This window comes from Ceratotherium simum, chromosome 7, assembly GCF_057802395.1.
Source record: "Ceratotherium simum simum isolate JZ-2026a chromosome 7, ASM5780239v1, whole genome shotgun sequence".
Classification (NCBI taxonomy): Eukaryota; Metazoa; Chordata; class Mammalia; order Perissodactyla; family Rhinocerotidae; genus Ceratotherium; species Ceratotherium simum.
In genome coordinates, this window is record NC_141906.1 from 81,230,311 (window position 1) to 81,252,692 (window position 22,382).

General features: G+C 40.4%; 1 protein-coding gene across 1 annotated transcript in view; it reads left to right on the forward strand.

Moving 5' to 3' along the window:
- Positions 1-697: 697 nt before the first annotated feature.
- APLP2 (amyloid beta precursor like protein 2) overlaps positions 698-22,382 on the forward strand; it is an 81,588-nt gene continuing 59,903 nt past the window's right edge. The window contains exon 1 of the mRNA XM_004438474.3: positions 698-879. Coding sequence (XP_004438531.2) covers positions 775-879 — 105 coding nt within the window. The 5' untranslated portion in view covers positions 698-774. The remainder of the gene's footprint in view (positions 880-22,382) is intronic.

Consider the following 22,382-nt stretch of genomic DNA (forward strand, 5'->3'; position numbering starts at 1 on the left):
ATGAGGCCTAAGGAACAGAGGTCAAAAGCGTGGAAACACCGCCCGGGATAGCGGCGAGGGCAGGCCGAAGCCGGCTCCGGGCGAGCCGCGCGCTGGAAAGGGGCGCGCCCTGCGCAGAGGTCGGGAGAGCAGGAAGGCTGCCTCATTTCGCCCTTCCCTCGCCTCGGGGGAGGGCCGTCGGTAAACCTGCCTGGACGCGGAACAATTCATCCTGTTTTTTTTTTTAATTCTGTTTTTAGTAAAACCATTTTCAGAACCAAAAAGAGGGCGGTACCCAAAGGAATCTGAAAAATACCCCGACAGGGCGGGGGAGCGGGGCGAGCCCCTATCAGAGGGTGCAGGCCGACTGACGAGCGCAGAGCCGGCAGACAACCGCGCCGGGCGCCTGAAGCCTGCGCAACCCCGCCCGAGCCGGGCCGCGGCCCCCAACCCTCCGCACGCACACCCCGCACCTCTCGGCCGCAGGGGCCGGGGCCGTCCGCCGCCGGGGGCGGGGCCTGGCGGGGCGCGCGGCTGGGGCGGGCGGAGGTGCGGGGTCTTCCTTTCCCTGATTGGGTCTGGGCTGAACAAGGGGCGGTGTCTTGGGGCGGCTCTGCGGGCCGGCATTGGGCGGCTGAGAAGGAGGGCGTGGTTTTGTGAAGTCAGTTCCGGTTGGTGTAAAACCCCCGGGGCGGCGGCGAACAGGCTTCAGATGCTTCTGGGTCGCGGTGGGGAAGATTCGGTAGTCCGAGCGTGTGAGCTTGAGAGCCGAGCGCTAGAGCGACCCGGCGAGGGATGGCGGCCACCGGGACCGCGACCGCCGCAGCCACGGGCAGACTCCTGGTCCTGCTGCTGCTGGGGCTCACGGCGCCCGCTGCGGCGCTGGCCGGCTACATCGAGGTGGGGACCCGGCGAGCGCCCGAGTGCAGTCTCCTTCGCCCGCCTTGGGAGCGCGGCCTGCGAGCAGGCGGGCGGCGGGGTCCAGGACTGGCCGAGCTGGGGGCCGGCGCGGGGGGAGGTGCGGGTGGTCCGGCGCTGCGGCGGGTCTGGCGCGCCCTCCTCCGCCCGCCCCTGCTTGGCGCAGTGCTTAGCGCTGGAGGTCGGGCTGCGTCCGCCGCCGCAGAGGCCAAATGAAAGGCATCGGGGCTGCGGTGCCCGGGGGCGGCGGGCCGCCGCAGCCACCATCCCACCCGCGGCGCCGCCACATCCTTTAGGGACCACGCGCGGCCCAAATGCCCACCCCGCCCTCCCTCTGGACAATGCGAGCCTCTGCCGGTGCGCGCTGCGACCTCGCCGGTGGTCGCAGCTCCGGACCTTGGGGCGGCTCGGCTCCCTCCAGGGGCGGCCCCGCGCAGACCCCAACCCCCGGGCTGAGGGGGCAGCGCGGTCCTCGCCTGCGGTGGTGGGCCTTCCCACCAGGGAGCAGCAGATGCGGCCTTTGTTGGCAAGGTGGGCTTCGCTGTGGGCATGCAGGTTTCCCGGTGTGGCCCTTGGAAAGTGCGGTGGTGCCGGGGCGAGCGCGTCTTTGGCTGCAGGTGAGAATGCTCCTGCACCAAGCGGCGAGTGTGCTTTCTGCCTCCTGTGTGCTTCCCCTCAAATAGATCCACCGCTCTGGCATCAGGCCTTTGAGAGGAATTGTTAGATATAGCTGTTCGCCTAAGTCTAATAAACAAGGGGAAACCGTTCTCTAGTGTTGTTCCCTTTGTAGTGAGTTTCAGCGAGTAGGGAAGGTACCCGTGAATACGTTGTAAAAACTCTTGTTTAATCGTGCTTTTTTGGTGTCAGAATTTTAGTAGTAGTCCTGCATCTTGATAAGCCCGTAAACATCTTTGTCCTGCGAGGCGGTTAAGGGGCCGGGATTCCTGGGCGATTCGCTGGAGTTCAGGCCGCGGGAACAGGCAGGGTTGCTGGGTCGGTGTGGGTTCTGCAGCTCGGTGTGCACGCTGCAGCTTCATAGAAACCTTTCCGTTCCTGAGGGAGGCGTGGAACTTGATTTTTACTTGCCTTCTCGAAATAGTGCTTGAACTGTTGGCCTGGAATGCGTGTTTCTGGTGTAGTTTCTTTCTTTTCCCTCTTCACTATTTTTAAAATTACAATAGATTTCTGCATATTTAGCTAATTTCAGAGAGAAATGAGACAGGATTTGATTACCTAGGCGTTGCCTGAGAAGTTTCTAATAAAAACCCCAAGTTAGAATGTGTTCTTCTACGAGAATGTTCAAACATTTCCACGGGCAAAATACATCTAATCAAGAACAAACCTCCTCCAATGGAACGGCTTAAAACATTTTTATTCATCCTGCTTAAAGCTTTATGATTCTTTAAGGAAGAAAAAAAGAGTTAAGTTTTAAGTAGAAATACTTAATGTTTGTATACACATGCTTTTAGAGTATGGTTATTTTAGTTTGCACACCATGGTTGGATTCGTATCTGTGATCCCCGATATGATGTATGCGAGCTAGATCAGTGGGATGGGAGGGGAAGGAAAAGAAGGATTTTGTGTGGAATACAGAGCTTATCTCTTAGGGCAGGGTGTCAAAAACCATTGTTCACACTCTTTTACCTCACTTACCAGGGGTCTGAGTAACTTTCAGGCACTAGTGAATTTACAATAGAGGATTCATCAATTTTGATGAACCTCTTCCTTTCAAGTTTAAGAAGAATATTAACGTGTGTGTTTGCAGAGAAATGAAAACTAAGAATATCAGGATTAGTTGTTGTGGATTAGATTTGTTACCCACAGCGTTATTCAATTGACAAGTCTGGCTAGACAGAAAGTAGGAATTACACATCTCCCTAAAATGGTTTTAAATGCTATTTTATGGTAACTTCTGTTCTTTGGGACTATATTTTTGCCCACACTTACTAAATTATCTTTCAAATGGTTTCCTTTTGTCAGGCAGGCAGAAATTTGTTCATATGCACACAGTTTGATTTTGTTTTTTGCTTTCAGGCAGAGGCGTGCCCAAGCCTTCATTTAGACGAGAATGGCCTAAATCAGGATTGTCTTTGGGGAGGTCCTGACTGAGATTAGCCAAAGGGATTCTAGCCAAATCCCTGATCACGTTGCTTGGCACAGAATTGATTGGCAAATCTTTAGTGTTGCTTGGTGTTGACTGAATTAATCTCTTACACCTGTTTAAGAAAGAAAAAACCCACCTCTGTACTCAGGGTCACTTCCTCTTTTGAATCTGAGGCAAGTTCTGTTGTGTGGATGCTCCCATTTAGGATTATCAGACAGTTATTGGTGCAGAAACTCTGCACTCTATCCAGTGGACATTGAGGCTTCTGAGAGCCAGAACTTGAATTAATTCTGCCACATTTAAAAAGTAAGTGGGCTGTTGGATAGCCAATTTTCAGGAAACTCGAACTCAGAGTGTGGCAACTGAGGCAGAGGATAAAGAAGGCTTTGTATTGGTATTTCTGAGTGGTGTGGGGTAGGGAATGTCGAATCATGACTTGGACAGATGCCAGTGCTTCTGATAGGAACATCAGTCATTATTTTATCATAAGTATGTTAAAAAATCTTTTGATCAATATGGTAAACTAAGTGTTATCAAGCAAGTCTCCTTTTAGAGGAAATTTGTCTCATTGTCTGAAGCTGGACGGTCCCGCAGTGTAGTTACACGTGGCTGCTAAGCTTGCGATGTGGCTAATGTAATTGAGGATGAATTTCCCCTTTTTTTAAATTTTAATTAATTTACATTTACAATTAAAAACTAATATTCAGTTCAGTGATTGGGAAATTTTTAACTGTGTTTGAAGCAACTTGGTCATGTGAATCTACTTTTTTAACTGTCCATTTTATGAAATCTAAATACAGATCAAGTATTTCCTATGAAAATTAAGCATCTGAATTGAGATGTACTGTAAGTGTAAAATGCACATGAGATTTTGAAGACATAGTATGAAAAAATTGTACAATATCTCAGTAATTTTTATATTGGTTATACTGAAATATTTTACACATTGGCTAAGTAAAATATATCAAAATTATTTTCACCTGTTTCTTTTAATTTTAATGTGTCTACTAGAAAATACTACATATATGGCTCACATTTTTCCTGGACGGTGCTAATTTAATTTCCTACTTGAAGTTGGTCCTGCATGAGTGTTTTTTTTTTTGGCTGAGGAAGATTAGCCCTGAGCTAACATCTGTGCCAGTCTTCCTCTACTTCGTATGTGGGTTGCCGCCACAGTGTGGCTAATGAGTGGTGTAGGTCCGTGCCCGGGATCCAAACCCGCAAACCTGGGCCGCCAAAGTGGAACACACTGAACTTACCCACTACACCATAGGGTCAGCCCAGCATGAGTGTTTTATTGACACAATTTTTGAATATATTGCTATTTTTTTCCCTAAAAAAGTCTTGCTTGAAGTTGGTCCAGCATGATCTTAAATGTTTCTTAGGACAATTTAAAAATTTTTTTTGTTACTTTTTTCAATTAAAAATTTTATTTAGAAATAGTTTCAAGCTTACAGAAAATTGCAAAAATTGCACTAACAACTCTCATACCTTTTACCTAGATTTGCCACTTGTTAACATTCCTGCTATTCAGCATTCGCTTTATCATTCATTCTGTTATTGTGTATTTTTTGCTGAGCTGTTTGTGCGTTGCTATACGTCATGCCCCTTTACCCCTGGAAACTTCACTGTATTTTTCCTAGGGACCAAGGACATTGTCCTACATAATAACCTTAGTACAGTTATCAACTTAAGGAAACTTAACATTGATATAATACTTTGATCAAATCTGCTGTTTGTATTCCTGTTTGTCAGTTGACTCAATAATGTCCTTTATAGCATTTGAAAACATGGTTATTTTTAAAGCTAAAGAGCTTTAGAATTCTTGGCAGTAATATGTGAAGAAGGGTTATTAATTCTTTTCCAAATATAAAAACCATATTTTTAACTTATCTAATATCGTTTTGACTTTGGAAAATCAAAACTTAGAAACCTTTCAAGATTCTTTAATTATATTATTCACCCTTACAGAATTCTCTGGCTTTTGCATTTTTTTTTAAATAACAGAAGAATTATATAGGTAGTGCATATTCCTTGTAAAAATAAAAAAATACATATAGACAATAAGAAATGAAAAATAATATGAAATCATATTATCCAGGGAGACCTCACTTGTAACCATTTTGGTGGTGTGTCTTTCTAGGTCTAACAGGTACATACATTTTATAAAAGTGGCATATGTTGCATATTGAATCTGGTAGCTTACAATTATTATTTTGAATTGTCCTAAAATGAATTACTGAAAGAAAGTAAAGTTTTCTTTTTGTGATAAAAAGTAGGGATAAATCTTAGTACAGTAATTGTAGTTTCTATGGAGGGGGCCATTTGAAAGAGAATTTGAAATTGCCCATAATCCAATTTTCATGAGTTGTTTTTTAGTGAGACAAACTAGATTACCTTGACACTTAATTAAATTTAGTATAGTGTACCGTGATTTATGGCCTAAGATGGAAAGTGAGCCACGTAGGCGCATTCACATAGAAATGAGTTCCGGTCCTTTGTGTCAAGTACAACTAATAGTTACTTTTGCTAAGAGAATTTTTCTTACGTGAGCATCATGAAGACTGTCTTAATGAAATCTTTTAAAACGTAACTGCAATCTGTTTTTAAAATATGACTTTTCATTTGTTATTCATCCTACTAGTGTTTATTGAACCACTGTTATGAGATTCTGTGTTAGATGGTGAACAGTGCAGTAGTAAAAGCAGATACGCATAGTGCTTTTTATTCCACAAATGCATTTGCCTGTGATTTCCAGGCCCCACCCCTGGAGATTCTCACTGAGTACATCTGGGATTCTCACTGCCAAATGCTCCCCAGGTGATTCTTATGTGCAGGCAGAGAAAAACAAAAAACTCCAGCAAATAAAAAACCCAACAGAACTCGTTTGAGTACATTATCTTATGTAAGTCCCCAACAGTCTGGAGAAGTGGGTATTCTTATCCCACACCTAAAAAGGGAGTCAGTCAAAGCCAAGGGTGAAGGCCGTGCAGCAGAGCCAGGTGTCAATGCAGCTGTCCTATTCTAAGTCGATTGTTCTTTCTTTCCTCTGTATCAGGATGTTTCATCGTGTTTCTCTTCTGGTGGCAGATTTCTTTTTACTCATGTCTACCTATCTTCCCCACTACCAAAAAACCAAAAATGAATATTTTCTTTAAAAGAAACTGATTTCATTGAAGTGACAATGTATCATGAACCAATATATACCAAACTGTTAACTGTGGTTATCTTTAAGGGATATAATTACGGGGGACTTTGGGTTTTTACGTTTTCCGTGGATTTTTTAAAACTTCTAATGCTTTTTTATATAATATGCAAGTTCTGTCTCTCATTTTTTTTTAATGCAAACCCAGTTTATTTATTTTTATTTCAAAAATTTTTTTTGTGAGGAAGATCAGCCCTGAGCTAACATCCATGCCAATCCTCTTTTTGCCGAGGAAGACTGGCCTTGGGCTAACGTCCGTTCCCATCTTCCTCTACTTTATATGGGACACACCACAGCATGGCTTGACAACTGGTGTGTCCCTCCGAGCCTGGGATCCGAACCTGCGAACCCCGGGCTGCCCAAGCGGAGAGCGTGCACTTAACCACTACGCCACCAGGCTGGCCCCATGTCTCTCTTTTTGCATAGTAAGCTTGTTTCATCTTTGTATTCTGACAAAAAAACTTCAGAAAATATGACCCCTGTGGGGAGTTTTACCAAAAGCAAGATATGGGATTATTTGGAAGAGAAAAGGCTACCAGCACCAGATTTCCAATAGCTGCCCTAGTTGGTAGAATATTAGGAAGAGGTTGACTTAGTAACGAATATGACTGGGATAAGCTTGTGATCCAGATACAAGTTAATCAGCATTTGGAGTGGGGCACCGGTAGGGTTTGTTAATTGAGCAGCCCACCACAACCTTTCTCCTCTGCCTTCCTCAGTCTAATGCCTCTTGTGACTGCAGAATGGCTCTTGTAGTTCCAGAGGAGGACATGCTCTGATGTGATAATGTCTAGGAGAAGAAGAGACTTGTCTCTTCTTATATATCTCCTTTTAAGAGTGAAGAAACCTTTCTCAAAGCACACCAGCACAAGACCCCTCAAGTCTTATTGGACAGAATTATCTCAGATGGTTCTAGCCAAACCGACGTCAGCAGGGTAATGGTACCACCATGACAGGCTTTGACTTCATGTGGGGTTCTGTTGGAAAAGAGGGATGTTGGGTAGGTAACAACTTAATGTCTGCTACAAGAGCGTTCTCCATTGGGAGGTTATATAGCTTGGCTGGCTGGAAAGGAAAAGAATTAATTTATTCATATCTAAATTATCTGGGAGTTACAAGTTTGCTGGTGATATTGAGACATTGGAGCAACCTCGCACGTGGTGCGTTTATTAGGATCTTGGCACTTCATTTTGCGGAGTATTGCCATCCAGAACAGAATGGCTGAAGTGTAGGAAATTTTGACATGAAACATGGATGAACTATAAGGGAGATAGTTAGGTTAGAGAAGAAGAAAACATGGGATTTGGTAGTGGTGGTAAAGAACATAAGTATTTTCAGATATTTTATACTTTGTTTCTGGAAGGCTAAATAGCTGACTTGCCTATACTGAAGCAGAATTTTTACCTGGAGAAATGAGCTGATAAGAGTGTAGAACTTGGGGCCAGCCCCGTAGCTTAGCGGTTAAGTGCTCGCGCTCCCCTACTGGCGGCCCGGTTCGGATCCCGGGCGCGCACCGACGCACCGCTTGTCCGGCCATGCTGAGGCCGCGTCCAACATACAGCAACTGGAAGGATGTGCAGCTGTGACATACAACTATCTACTGGGGCTTTGGGGAGAAAAAAGGAGGAGGATGGGCAATAGATGTTAGCTCAGGGCTGGTCTTCCTCGGCAAAAAGAGGAGGATTGGCATGGATATTAGCTCAGGGCTGATCTTCCTCACACACACACAAAAAAAGTGTAGAACTTTATTTTACTCCCTTTAGGCATGACTATTTCCAACATAGTATAGTAAATACAGGAAAAATACTCATATATCCACCACCCAGTTTTGTTAAATTTTAACACTTCTCATATTTGCTTTAGTTTTTTTTTTTTGAAGAACTAAAATATTTTATTTTATTTTATTCCATAGATATGGAAATAAAAACATTACAATAGAAAGGCCTCATTTGAACTTTCCCCCATCCCATTAACCTTCCTTTCCAGAAGTACCTCTTACCTTGAGTTGGAAATTGAGCGTTCCCATTCGTTTTTTCATGCTGAGAGAGACCCCTTTCATCTCTTTGAATTCCACAGGACTTGCTCAGGCTCTTAAAGTTGTAATAAATATTTGTTTATCAGTGCAGAATGTTAGTTGTTTGAGCATATTATGATGATTTTAGAAGGTAAGAATGCTGAGATATTTGGAGATGCCAAGCATACAAGGCACCATTGCGGGCCTCCCTACCCAACATAGAAAGCCCTTGAGTATTTTTGAATTTTTAAAAATTAAAAAGGACACAAAAGAAAAAATTTATAGCTCAATGTATTTTCATAAAACGGATACTGTGTAACCACTGCCAAGGTCAGGAAATAGAGCTTTCCCATCCCCTCTTTCTCCCCAGTAACTATTACCCTTTTTTTGGTAAGTAGTTCTTGCTTTTCTTTATAGATTTGCTGCCTGGACATTTGTCCCTAAACACTCTGGTTTAGTTTTTCCTGTTTTCTAGGTTTATGTAAATGGAATCCTTCAGTATGTATTCTTAAGTGTCTGACCTTTCACTAAGCATGTTTCTTTTTTTTTTTTTTTTAAAGATTTTATTTATTTTATTTTTTCCCCCCAAAGCCCCAGCAGATAGTTGTATGTCATAGCTGCATATCCTTCTAGTTGCGGCATGTGGGACTCGGCCTCAGGATGGACGGAGAAGTGGCGCCTCGATGCGCACCCGGGATCCGAACCCGGGCCGCCAGCATTGCAGCGCGCGCACTTAACCACCAAGCCACAGGGCCGGCCCACTAAGCATGTTTCTGAGAGTCATTTGTATTGTTGAGTGTAGCTGTGGTTCATTTGTTTGCATTGCTGTATAGTATTCCATTGTATGAAGAAACTACAGTTTTGCTGTTGATGGACATTTGGGATGTTTCCAGTTTGAGGTTATTGAAATAATGCTGTTCTCTCTGGCTTGCCTTTTCACTCTTTTATTGATGTTTTAATAATTTATAACATTGTGAAATTTTGGGTTGTACATTTTTGTTTGTCCATCACCATATATATGTCTGCCTTCACTCCTTGTGCCCACCCCCAACCCCCATTGTCCCTGGTAACCACAATACAGTTTTCTCTGTCCATGTGTTGGTTTATATTCCACATATGAGTGAGATCATACAGTGTTTGTCTTTCTCTTTCTGGCTTATTTCACTTAACATAATACCCTCCAGGCCCATCCATGTTGTTGCAAATGGGACAATTTTGTCTTTTCTGTGGCTGAGTAGTATTCCATTGTATATATGTATACCACATCTTCTTGATCCAGTCAACAGTCGAGGGACACTTGGGTTGCTTCCACTTCTTGGCTATAGTGAATAATGCTGCAGTGAACATAGGGGTGCATAAGCCTCTTTGGATTGTTGATTTCAGGTTCGTTGGATAGATTCCCAGTAGTGGGATAGCTGGACCATAGGGCATCTCTATTTTTAATTCTTTGAGGAATCTCCATACCGTTTTCCATAGAGGCTGCACCAGTTTGCATTCCCACCAGCTGTGTATGAGGGTTCCTGTTTCTCCACATCCTCTCCAACATTTGTTGTTTTTTGCCTTGGTGATTATAGACATTCTAACGGGCGTGAGGTGATCTCTTAGTGTTGTTTTGATTTGCATTTTCCTGATGATTAGTGATGTTGAACATCTTTTCATGTGCCTATTGGCCATCTGTATGTCTTCTTTGGAGAAGTGTCTGTTCATTTCCTCTGCCCGTTTTTTGACTGAGTTGTTTGTTTTTTTGTTGTTCAGTTGTGTGAGTTCTTTATATATTATGGAGATTAACCCCTTGTCAGATATATGTTTTGCAAGTATTTTCTCCCAGCTGGTGGGTTGTCTGTTCATCTTGATCCTGGTTTCATTTGTCTTGTAGAAGCTCTTTAATCTGATAAAGTCCCACTTGCTTATTTTTTCTTTAGTTTCCCTAGTCTGGGTAGACATGTCATTCGAAAAGATTCCTTTACTACCAATGTCAAATAGTGTGTTGCCTATATTTTCTTCTATGAGTTATATAGTTTCAGGTCTCACCTTCAGGTCTTTGATCCATTTATTTATTTATTTATTTACTTACTTACAAGGAAGATCAGCCCTGTGCTAACATCTGCCAATCCTCCTCTTTTTTTGCTGAGGAAGACTGGCCCTGGGCTCACATCCGTGCCCATCTTCCTCCACTTTATATGGGACGCCACCACAGCATGGCTTGCCAAGTGGTGCGTCAGTGCACGCCAGGGATCCGAACTGGCGAACCCCGGGCCGCCACAGCAGAGTGTGGGCAGTTAACCTCTTGCACCACTAGGCCGGCCCCATGAACCATTTTGAGTTAATTTTTGTGAATGGCGATAGCAGATGGTCCACTTTCATTCATTTTTTTTTTTTAATAAATTTATTTATTTATTTTTTCCCTCAAAGCCCCAGTAGATAGTTGTATGTCATAGCTGCACATCCTTCTAGTTGCTGTATGTGGGACGCGACCTCAGCATGGCCAAAGAAGCGGTAGGTTGGTGTGCGCCCGGGATCCGAACCCGGGCCGCCAGTGGCAGAGCAGGCGCACTTAATTGCTAAGCCACGGGGCCGGCCCCACTTTCATTCTTTTGCATGTGGCTGTCCAGTTTTCCCAACACCATTTATTGAAGAGACTTTCCTTTCTCCATTGTATGTTCATAGCTCCTTTGTTGCAAATTAGCTGTCCATATATGAGTGGTTTTATTTCTGGGCTTTCAATTCTGTTCCATTGATCTGTGTGTCTGTTTTTGTACCAGTACCATGCTGTTTTGATTACTGTTGCTTTGTAGTGTGTTTTGAAGTCAGGGATTTTGATGCCTCCAGCTTTGTTCTTTTTTTTTAGGATTGCTTTAGCTATTCAGGGTCTTTTGTTGCCCCATATGAATTTTATAATTTTATTTATTTATTTTTTCCCCCAAAGCCCCAGTAGATAGTTGTATGTCATAGCTGCACATCCTTCTAGTTGCTGTATGTGGGAGGCGGCCTCAGCATGGCCAGAGAAGCGGTGCGTTGGTGTGCACCCGGAATCCAAACCCGGGCCGCCAGTGGCGGAGCGCGTGCACTTAACCGTTAAGCCACGGGGCCGGCCTGCCCCATATGAATTTTAGTATTCTTTTTTCTGTTTCCGTGAAGAATGTCATTGGGATTCTGATTGGGATTGCATTGAATCTGTAGATTGCTTTAGGTAATATAGACATTTTAACTATCTTTATACTTCCAATCCATGTGCATGGGATGTCTTTCCATTTATCTATGTCGTCATCAATTTCTTTTCGATAATGTCTGTAGTTTTCATTGTACAGATCTTTCACCTCCTTGGTAAGATTTATTCCTAGATATTTTATTCTTTTTGATGCAATTGTAAATGGTATTATCTTTTTGAGCTCTCTTTCTGTTAGTTCATTATTAGCATACAGAAATGCATGTGATTTTTGTAGATTGATTTTGTACCTTGTGACTTTGCTGTAGCCTTTTCACTCTTTTAATGATGTCTTTTGAAGAAGTTCTTAATTTTAATCTCTAATTTATCAGTTTTTTGGTTTTTAATTATGGTAGGTGCTTTTTGTGTCCTATTGAGAAGTCTTTTCCTACCCTGAGGACATAAAGTTATTCTCCTATATGGTCTGTTAGGAGCCTCTTGTTTTGACTGTCACATTTGGAGCTACAATTTACCTGGAACTGATTTTTGTGTAGATATGAAGTATCGGTCTTTTAATTTTTATCTTTTCCATATGGATATCTAGCCCATACCATATGGCTATCCAGCTTGCACCAGTTATTGTCAAGGTCATCCTTTCCCTTCTGTTCTCCCATGCCACCTTTGTTGTTAATTAATCTCTCTACATGGGTGTCTGTTTCTGGGCTTTCCTAATCCGTTGACCTCTTGTCTCTCCTTGTTCCAGGTCCCCACTGTCCTAGTGACTGTACTTATAGTAAGGTTTCATATATACTAGAGCAAGCACTTCCACCTTGATTGTCTTCAATAGTGTCTTTTTTTTTTTTTTTTTAAGATTTTATTTATTTATTTTTCCCCCAAAGCCCTAGTACATAGTTGTCTGTCATAGCTGCACATCCTTCTAGTTGCTGTATGTGGGATGCGGCCTCAGCATGGCTGGAGGAGTGGTGCCTCGGTGCGCACCCGGGATCCGAACCTGGGCCGCCGGCAGCGGAGCGCACGCACTTAACCGCTAAGCCACGGGGCCGGCCCTTCGATAGTGTCTTGGCTATACCTTAACCCTTTTCTTTTCATATGCATTTGCCACTTGTAAGCAAAAACACCCACTTGAAATTTTAACTGGGATTGTGTTGAGCTTGTAGTTCAAAAGGGAAAAATTGATATTTTTCTAATATTGAGTCTTCCAATCCAGAAACATGGCATATACCTTTATTTAGGTCCTCTCTAATTACCCTCAATGTTGTATAGGTTTTTGCATAGTGATCTGATACATCTTATGTTAGATTTATTTATAGATATTTGATTTTTTTAAATACTATTGTAAAATGGCATCTTTAAAATTTTTTTGGTTGTCATTTTCTTGTAGTTGTAGAAATGCAGTTGATATTTTCAAATTGACCTTGTATCCAGCAGTCTCGCTAAGCTTGTGTACTAATTCTAATAATGTGTATGTAATTTTGAAAATTTCTGAGTATATTCTGTGAATTGCTACAGTTTTCTTTCTTTCCTTCCAGGCCTTGTAGCTTTTATTTCCTTTTCTTGTTTTACTGCACTGGCTAGAACTTCAGTAAAATGTCTAAGAGAAGTGGTAATAACTGGTATCTTTGTCTAACTCCTGATCTCAGAGGGAGACTATATTTTACCATTCATATGATACTCATTGTAGGTTTTTTTGTAGATACTGTACCTTTTATCAGATTAAGGAAGAGCTCTTTCATTCTAAGTTTGCCAAAGATTCTTGTCATGAATGAGTGTTGAATTTTTTTCCACACATTTTTTTCCAACTATGCAAGTCATATGATTTTTCTCTTTAATTTTGATAGTGTGAAATATATTGATTGATTTTTTTAATATATAAGCAACTTAACATTCCTGAAGTAAACCAAACTTCGTTTATTTTCTGGATTTGGTTTGCTAAAATTTTGTTCAGGGTTTTTGCTTCTATGCCCAAAAGTGGGTTTGACCTGTAATTTTTCTCTTTTGTAATATACTTATCAGATTTTGGTTTCAAAGTTGCTGGCCTCATAAAAGGAGTTGTGGGGAGGGGGCACTGCCTCTTTTTCTATTCTCTGGAATATTTTATTTAAGATTGGCATTATCTTTTCCTTAAATGTTTGTGAAAAATTCACCAGTGAAGCCATCTGGAATTTTCTTTGTGGTAAGATTTCTAATTATGGATTCAATTTACTAATTGTAGGATTATTCATATCTCCTTGTGTGAGTTTGGTTAAGTTTCTCTAGTAATTTATTTCATCTGACTTTTTAAATTGATTGTTATTATTTTGATTGATTGAAGTTGATGATAAGATATTCTTATGGTCTTTGTAACGTTGGTAGAGTCTGCAGTGATGTCCCCTTATTTCATTTTTGACTTTGGTTATTTTTTATTTTACTTTTTTTTAATAAGCCAGGTATTACTAATCTTTTTAAATAATCAACTTTGGGTTTTGTTGATCCTCTCTATGGTATGTTTATTTTCTATTTTATTACTTCTGCTCATTATTATTTCTTTCTTTTTACTTTTTATGGGTTTAGTTTGCTCTTTTTCTAACAGTTTGAGATGACTGCTTAATTCAGTTTTTTTCAGCCTTTCTTTTCTAATATATTTATTTAAAGCTATAAATTTTCCTCTGAACAGGACGTTAGCTGCAGTTTACAAGTTTTTTTTTTTTAGCTTTCTATTTATTTTTTAAAATTGAGCTATAATAGACATGTAACATTTTGTAAGTTTAAGGTATGTATTATGTTGATTTGATATATTTATATATTGCCATATGTTACCATCATAGCATTTGCTAGTACCTTTATCATGTCATGTAATTATTTCGTTTTTGTGATGCGAACGATTAAGATCTAGTCTCTTAGTAACTTTGAAGTTTGTAATACAGTATTGTTGACTATAATCACTATGCTGTGCATTAGATTTCCAGAACTTATCTACTGTTTGCAAGTTTGTACCTTTAAACAACATACAAGTTTTGATATATATTTTCATTATCATTCAAGTGAGAAAAATAGATTTCCCATTGTGATTTAATTTTGGCCCATGGGAAATTTAAAAGTACATTCCTTAATTTCCAAAGATTGTGGAGATTATCTGATTGTTTATTTATTTATTTCTAGGGTGACTGCATTGTGGTCAGAGAGTCTGTATGATTTCAGTCTTTTGAAATTTGTTGAGACTTGCTTTATGACCCAGTTTATGGTAAATTTTTTATTCTGTGCATGAAGAGAATGTATATTCCGTGCTTGTTACTTCTGGTGTTTTATATGTATTCTGATTATGTTTTTTTCATGTCGTTCAGATCTTTATCCTTCATGATTTTTTTCAATCTTCTATTTTCTGTTAGTTATCGAGAAAGATGTGTTAAAAATCTCCCATTGTGATTTTGGATGTTTTATTTCTCCTTCTAGTTCTGACAGTTTTTTGCTTGGCTTATTTTGAGGCTATGTTAGGTGCATACAAGCTTAAAATTTGCTATCTTCCTGAAGAACTGAACCTCTCATAGTCACTGTTTCCCTCTTTATCTCCAGTGATGTTTTTGCCTTTACCAATACTTTGTCTAATATTTCCATCCTTATGTTTTAATGTGTTTATGGGTTTTTTTGTTTTGTTAACTTAGTAGACAGTATTTGTCTTTTAACTGGAATATTTAGTCCATTTACATCTAATGTGATTGCCAAGGTACTTGGGCTTTCATCTACCTTCTTATTTAATGCTTTTTGTTTGTTCTGCCAGTTCTGTGTTTCTTTTTCTTTTTTTTATTGAGATATGATTGACATATAACATTATGTTAGTTTCAGGTGTACAATATCATGATTCAATGTCTATATATATTATGAAATGATCACCACAATAAGGCTGGTTAAGGTGCATCACAACAAGTTTTTTTTCTTGTGATGACAGCTGTTAAGATTTACTCTCTTAGGGGCCGGCCCCGTGGCCTAGCGGTTAAGTGCTCATGCTCCGCTGCTGGCGGCCTGGGTTTGAATCCCGGCTGCGCACCAATGCACTGGTTGTCAGGCCATGCTGTGGCGGTGTCCCATATAAAGTAGAGGAAGATGGGCACGGATGTTGGCCGAGGGCCAGTCTTCCTCAGCAAAAAGGATTGGCATGGATGTTAGTTCAGGGCTGATCTTTCTCACACACAAAAAAAGATTTACTCTCTTAGAAACTTTCAGATATACAATACAGTATTATTAACTGTAGTCACCATGCTATATATTACATCTCCAGGACTTACTTATTTTATAACTGAAAGTTTGTACCTTTGACTACCTTCACCCATTTTGCCAACCCCCCTACCCCTGCCTCCCACTAATTTCTTCTCTGTATCTATGACTTTGGCTTTTTTTTTTTTTTAATTTTATTTATTTATTTTTTTCCCCCAAAGCCCCAGTAGATAGTTGTATGTCATAGCTGCACATCCTTCTAGTTGCTGTATGTGGGACGCGGCCTCAGCATGGCTGGAGAAGCGGTGCGTCGGTGTGCGCCCGGGATCCGAACCCGGGCCGCCAGCAGCGGAGCGCGTGCACTTAACCGCTAAGCCATGGGGCCGGCCTGACTTTGGCATTTTTAAGATTCCACATATAAATGAGATTATACAGCTTTTTTGTTTTTCTGTCTGACTTATTTTACTTAGCATAATGCCCTCAAGGTCTATCCATGTTGTTGCAAATGGCAGGATTTCTTTTTTTATGGCTGAATAATATTCTGTTGTGTATTTATATACATATATGTGGTATATATGGTATATACCATATTTTCTTTATCTGTTCATCCATTGATGGACGCTTAGGTTGCTATATTTACCTCCTTATTTAACCCCTTTGGAATTGGTTATTTTACTTCTCTCCCTTGTTACCTTGGAACATATTTGTATAGTCTTTCCTTATCCTTTTGGTGGTTACTTTAGACATTTCAGTATCTTTGCTTGTCAATGTCTTATATTAATTGGTACTTTTACCCTCTTCCTGTACAATGGAAGGACCTTAGAACACTTGAACTCTATTTAACCCTCTCTCAACATTTTTGCCATTGTTATTACGTATGTTAATTTCATTTTAAACCCCAGAAATCATACCAGCCATGTTTTATACAGTCAAATGAATTTAGATCAGTGGTTATCAACTTTGGAGGCACACTGGTCTTCTGGGGAACTTGTACAAAACACAGTTGCCTGGGCTCCAATTCAGACAGATTATATCAGGGTCTCTCAAGGGAGAGGATCAAGCATTAGTATTTCTTAAAAATTCCTCAGGTAATTCAAATTTGCAGTGAGAGTGAGAGCTTCTGATTTAGATTTACCTATTCTCTTTGTTATTCTTCATGCCTCTTGTATCTCTGACCTTTCTGGGATAGTTTTTTTGTCTTCCAAAACACACTTCAGAATTTTCTTAAGGGTAGGTTGGCTGGTGATATACTCTTTCACCAAAATTTTTTTTTTTTTTTTTGTGAGGAAGATCAGCCCTGAGCTAACATCCAATGCCCATCCTCCTCTCTTTTGCTGAGGAAGACTGGCCCTGGGCTAACATCCGTGCCCATTCTCCTCCACTTTATATGGGATGCCACCACAGCGTGGCTTGACAAGCAATGCATCGGGGCGCGCCCAGATTGAATCCGCGCTGCCAGCAGCGGAGCGTGCGCACTTAACTGCTAGGCCACAGGGCTGGCCCCTCCAAATATCTTTTTTTTTTTTTTTTTTAATAGTTTTTATTTATTTTTTTCCGCCAAAGCCCCAGTAGATGGTCGTATGTCATAGTTGCACAGCCTTCTAGTTGCTGTATGTGGGACGCAACCTCAGCATGGCCGGAGAAGCAGTGCGTCGGTGCGCGCCCAGGATCCGAACCCGGGCCGCCAGCAGCGGAGCAAGCACACCTAACCGCCAAGCCACGGGGCTGGCCCCAAATATCTTTTTCATTGTCTTTCTTGCAAGACAGATTCATTGAGAATACAATTTCCTTCATCATTTTAAAGATTTTGCTCTATTCCTGATATTTAATGTTATCAGTAGCTTGATGTTGAATATTATCAATAGCTTACTGGAATTAGTTGTCAGCATAATTGTTGCTTCTTTGAAGATGTAATGTGTCCCTTATCTCTGGCTACTTTCAGGCTTTTCTCTTTGAATCTGGTTTTCAGCAATTTTACTATGTACCAAGGTGTGGATTTTTAAAGAATGTATTCTGCTTGTAGAGCTCCTTGAATCTGGGGTTTGGTGTCTTTCATCAGTTTCAGAAAATTCTCAGCCATGTCTATTTAACTATTGAAATATCTATTTAAATATTGCTTTTGTCTAATTCTCTCCTTTTCTCTGGGACTTAAAAACAAACATCTTAGGCATTGTTACTATGTTCTGTATGTGTCTCCATGCCTCATTTGATAGATTGTCTTCTGATCCATCTTTCTGTTTACTAATAATTTCTTCAGCTGTATCTAATTTACCTTGCAGTCCATCCATTGAGATCTTAATTTCAGTTATTGTAGTTTTCAGCTTTATAATTTAAAATTGGCTTTTAAAATTGTTTCTAGATCACTGCTTAAATTCTCAATTTTTGTCTTTTGTGTCTGCGAACATGATAAGTATACTTAAAGTCTGTGTCGGATAATTCCAGTATCTCAGGACCCTATGGGTCTTTTCGTACTGTCTGTTTCTGCTGGTTTTCAGTCATATTGTCTCCTTGTTTTGTCAAGTTATTTTTATTATGTGCCAGACATTTTATTTACACAGGTGCTTATAAATTAAATTGAGGCCTAGGCTAATGTTATGATCCAGAGAGCACTTGATTTGCTTCTACCTGGAGCTTGAATTAGCAATCTAGGATCTCATTCTCATTTCATGGATTGAGAGGGTTGGAAGCTGAGCTGCAGTCTCTGTGAAGTCCTGTCAATTTCTGGATTACCTTTCTAGGGTCAGCCTGCTGTGGGATATCAACTCCAAACCTTTACATTCTCCAAGTGTATTTCCCTTCTCCTCTTCCTCCTGCCCTGGACTCCAGTCCCTTTCCCTTTCGTCCTTCCATGCTGTCAGAAGCGCTGCTCAGCTACTCGCTTCAGAATCTTGCAGCATCCCCAGGGGAAAAAAGCCTTACAAGCTGTACTCATTTCCCTGGGCTTCCAGCCTCCCCTGGATGCTGATCTGGTAAATTTTCACTATCTTTTTTGATCCCTACTGCCTTTAAGCAAGTGTTTTTTAAAATGTTTTATATTGCTTTTCTAGTTGTCCTCATTAGGAGGGTTAGTGTGAATTACCTAGTTGGCCATAACTGGAAGTTAATTCCCTTGAAATTAGATATTTACTGCGAGTTTATAGAGAGAACCTATGTGACTTTAAGTAGGAAGAAGAATAGACAAACAGGAACAGAGTGGCAGATTCTGGTGGTGATTGGAGTAATAATAATAATAGTTATACATATGGTGCAATTACTATGTGTTGTGTTTACATGTATTCATTGAAACCTTAGAACAATCCTCTGAGGAGCTGTGGTTATCCTTGTTTTACAGATGCAGGAGCTAGGGCATGTACAGATAAAGTAACTTGACCAGGGTCACAAATCAGTAAGTGGTGACTGGCTCTCAAGTTCGTGCTAGCTGGTAGAACAGGTGGCCTGTTGTACCAGCTAGCACGGTAGAACCTGGGAAAGGGAGAGCTCAAGTCAGCATGAGGGCACCGAAGATCCATGAAGAAGGTTACCAAACAGTCAACATTTAGGCAAAAATTTACGGTAGATGGTTCTTAGTAATCAGAAAGTAAAGAGAAAAATCTTGTGAGGTTGTTTCTCAGTCCTTCTCCACTACCAAACTACTATCAGGTTATGGAATTTGGATTTATAGTAATTGTATATTATGACTTGAATGTTTGTGAACTATCTCAGAAGCCTGTTTGCTACTTCTTAACATAAAAATGACTGTGAGATTCTAAATTGACTCTTTACAAATGATTATTATGGTGACTCTTAGTGTGTATCGTGTTAAAGAAGATGTATATGGTCATTGTGAAAAATTTAGGAAATATAGGTAAAGCCAAGGGAAAAAAACCCAAAAAAGAAAGAAATTAACTGTAATTTACCATCCAGATAAATAGCTTTTTAATTTTCCCAATCTTGTTTTCTGTATATCTTTCTTATTTTAAAGAATGGATTCCTACTTCTATGTTTATAACCTATTTTACCCCCATTTGACATATTGAATAACTTTCCAAGCCATTAAATATTTTACAGTGTTGCCTTTAAGTGAATTACCCTTCATGGTTTGGGGCTTTTGAACTCCCTGCATTTTTAAATGTTACAATATCCGTTCTTCTCAGTTGCCTTCCATACTCTCAATTTGGAGTACTAAAGCTGATGCACAGACATTTTGAGTTATTGCATAAGACTCCTGCTTATCAGCCGGTGGTTGGATATTTGCAGCAGTATTGGAACTATAATTTGAATGTTTGATTCCATTTTTCCCATACAGAAGAATCAGTGAAAAAAGTAAGAAACCAAAGTGCTTATTTTATTGATAAGAAGCACGTGGTTTGATGGAGTTGGTGCTTGTTTGGCGCTTTCCAGGTTGAGAGTCTTTGAACTTAGGTGAACATGCAATGGGCTCAATTATGTGGGAAAACTTAAGGAATGTTTATCAAGTGCTGGAATTAAGTTTTCAAGGATATTTTTTTCCTAAAACACTGGGAGTAATTGAGATATGTATAAATTATTAACTTTCTAGTAGCAGAACCCCTAAATATCATACATATCTTTGAACTTGCCCATCTCTTCAGGAATATATTATATGTAAAGGCAACGGTCCTCTTAGCCTATAATTTATTTAATTCATTCCTTTCTAATTGGATATTTACATTTCTAATTTTTCTCTAATGCAAACAGTGCATAATAGATATCTTTTTTATCCTTTTAGCTGTATCTCAAAATGACATTTGAAAGAACCTTGGGATATAACTTGTTTCAAAGTTGAAGACTTTCCGTGGTAATTGGTTCATTTGAAGCTTTTCGAAGTCACCATTATTAACATGAATTTACTAAATTGCTATACGCAGGGCACTGTGACAGGACAAGTAACGTCACAGCTGTAGACAAGTTAGAGCTCCTAAGATGATAAGTGAAATAAACCTTTTATGTTGTTGAAAAAATGGTAGGCAACACTTATTCAGTTTTTTAAAATAGATTATTTTAATCTAGTTTATCTTTTTTTTTCAAAAAACCTATTTCTATTTCTGGGGTTTACTTCTAGATATTTTACATTGTCAGCCATAAGATATAAAAATTTCCCTAAATTTTACAACTCACATTACATAGGTTTTTTTGTGTGTGTGGTAAAATATACATAACATAAAATTGACTGTTTTAGCCATTTTTGTGTGGACAATTCAGTGGCATTAAGTATATTCACATTGTCATGCACCCATCAACACTATCCATTTCCAGAACTTATCATCATCTGAAACAGAAACTTTGAACCCAATAAACAATAACTCCCTGTTCCTCTCCCCCCAACCCCCGGAAACCTCTCTATGAATTTGTCTATTCCAGATACTTCATATAAGTGGAATCGTACAGTATTTGTCCCTTTGTGTCTGCCTTATTTCACTTAGCATAATATTTTCAAGGTTCATGTATCAGAGTGTCATTTCTTTTTTAAAGCCAAATAATATTCCATTGTGCATATGTATAGCACATTTTGTTTACCCATTCATCTGTTGATGGGCATTTGGGATGTTTCCACCTTTTGACTATTGTGAATAATGCTACTTTGAACATTGGTGTACCTGTTTGTACATGTGTCTGAGTTCCTGCTTTCAATTCTTTTGGGTATGTACTAAAAAGTGGAATTGCTGGATCATATGGTAATCCTATGTTGAGCTTTTTTCTTTTTTTTGCTGAGGAAGAGTTGCCCTGAGCTAACACCTGCTGCCAATCTTCCTCTTTTTTTGCTTGAGGAAGATGAGCCCTGAGCTAACATCTGTGCCAGTCTTCCTTGGTTTTGTATGTGGGTCGCCGCCACAGCATGGCTTGATGAGTGGTGTAGGTCCACGCCCAGGATCCAAACCGTGAACCCGGATCGTCGAAGCAGAGCGCATTGAGCTTAACCACTACACCACAGGGCCAGCCCCCCTATGTTTAGCTTTTTGAGAACTGCCAAACTGTTTTCCACAGTGCTGCATCATTTTACACTCCCACCATCAATGCACAAGGGTTCCACTTTTCCACATCCTTGCCAACACTTGTTTCCCTTTTTTTTTGGATAATAGGCATTCTAATGTAGGTGTGAAATGGCATCTTATTGTGGGTTTTTTTTTTTTTTTTTTGTGAGGGAGATCAGCCCTGAGCTAACATCCATGCTAATCTTCCTCTTTTTGCTGAGGAAGACCGGCTCTGAGCTAACATCTATTGCCAATCCTCCCCCGCCCGCCAAAGCCCCAGCAGATAGTTGTATGTCGTAGTTGCACATCCTTCTAGTTGCTGTATGTGGGACATGGCCTCAGCATGGCCGGAGAAGCGGTGCGTGGGTGCTCGCCCGGGATCTGAACCCGGGCTGCCAGTGGCAGAGCGCGTGCACTTAACCGCTAAGCCACGGGGCTGGCCCTCTTATTGTGGTTTTGATTTGCATTTCTCTAGTTGAACATCTTTTCATGTTGCCTATTTGTATATCTTTGGAGAAATGTCTAGTCAAGTCTTTTGCCCATTTTTGAATTGGGTTTTTTTGGTTGTTGTTGTTGTTGAGTCGGAGTTCTTTATATATTCCAGATATCAGTCCCTTATCAGACATGTAATTTGCAAATATTTTTCTCCCATTCTGTGGGTTGTCTTCACTCCCTTGATAGTGCCCTTTGATGCACAAAGGTTTTTAATTTTGATGTTTATTTAGCTATTTTTCCTTTCGTTGACTGTGCTTTTGGTATCATATCTAAGAAATCATTTCCAAATCAAACGTCGTGAAGATTTTTCCTTAGGTTTTCTTCTAAGGGTTTTATCTTTTTAG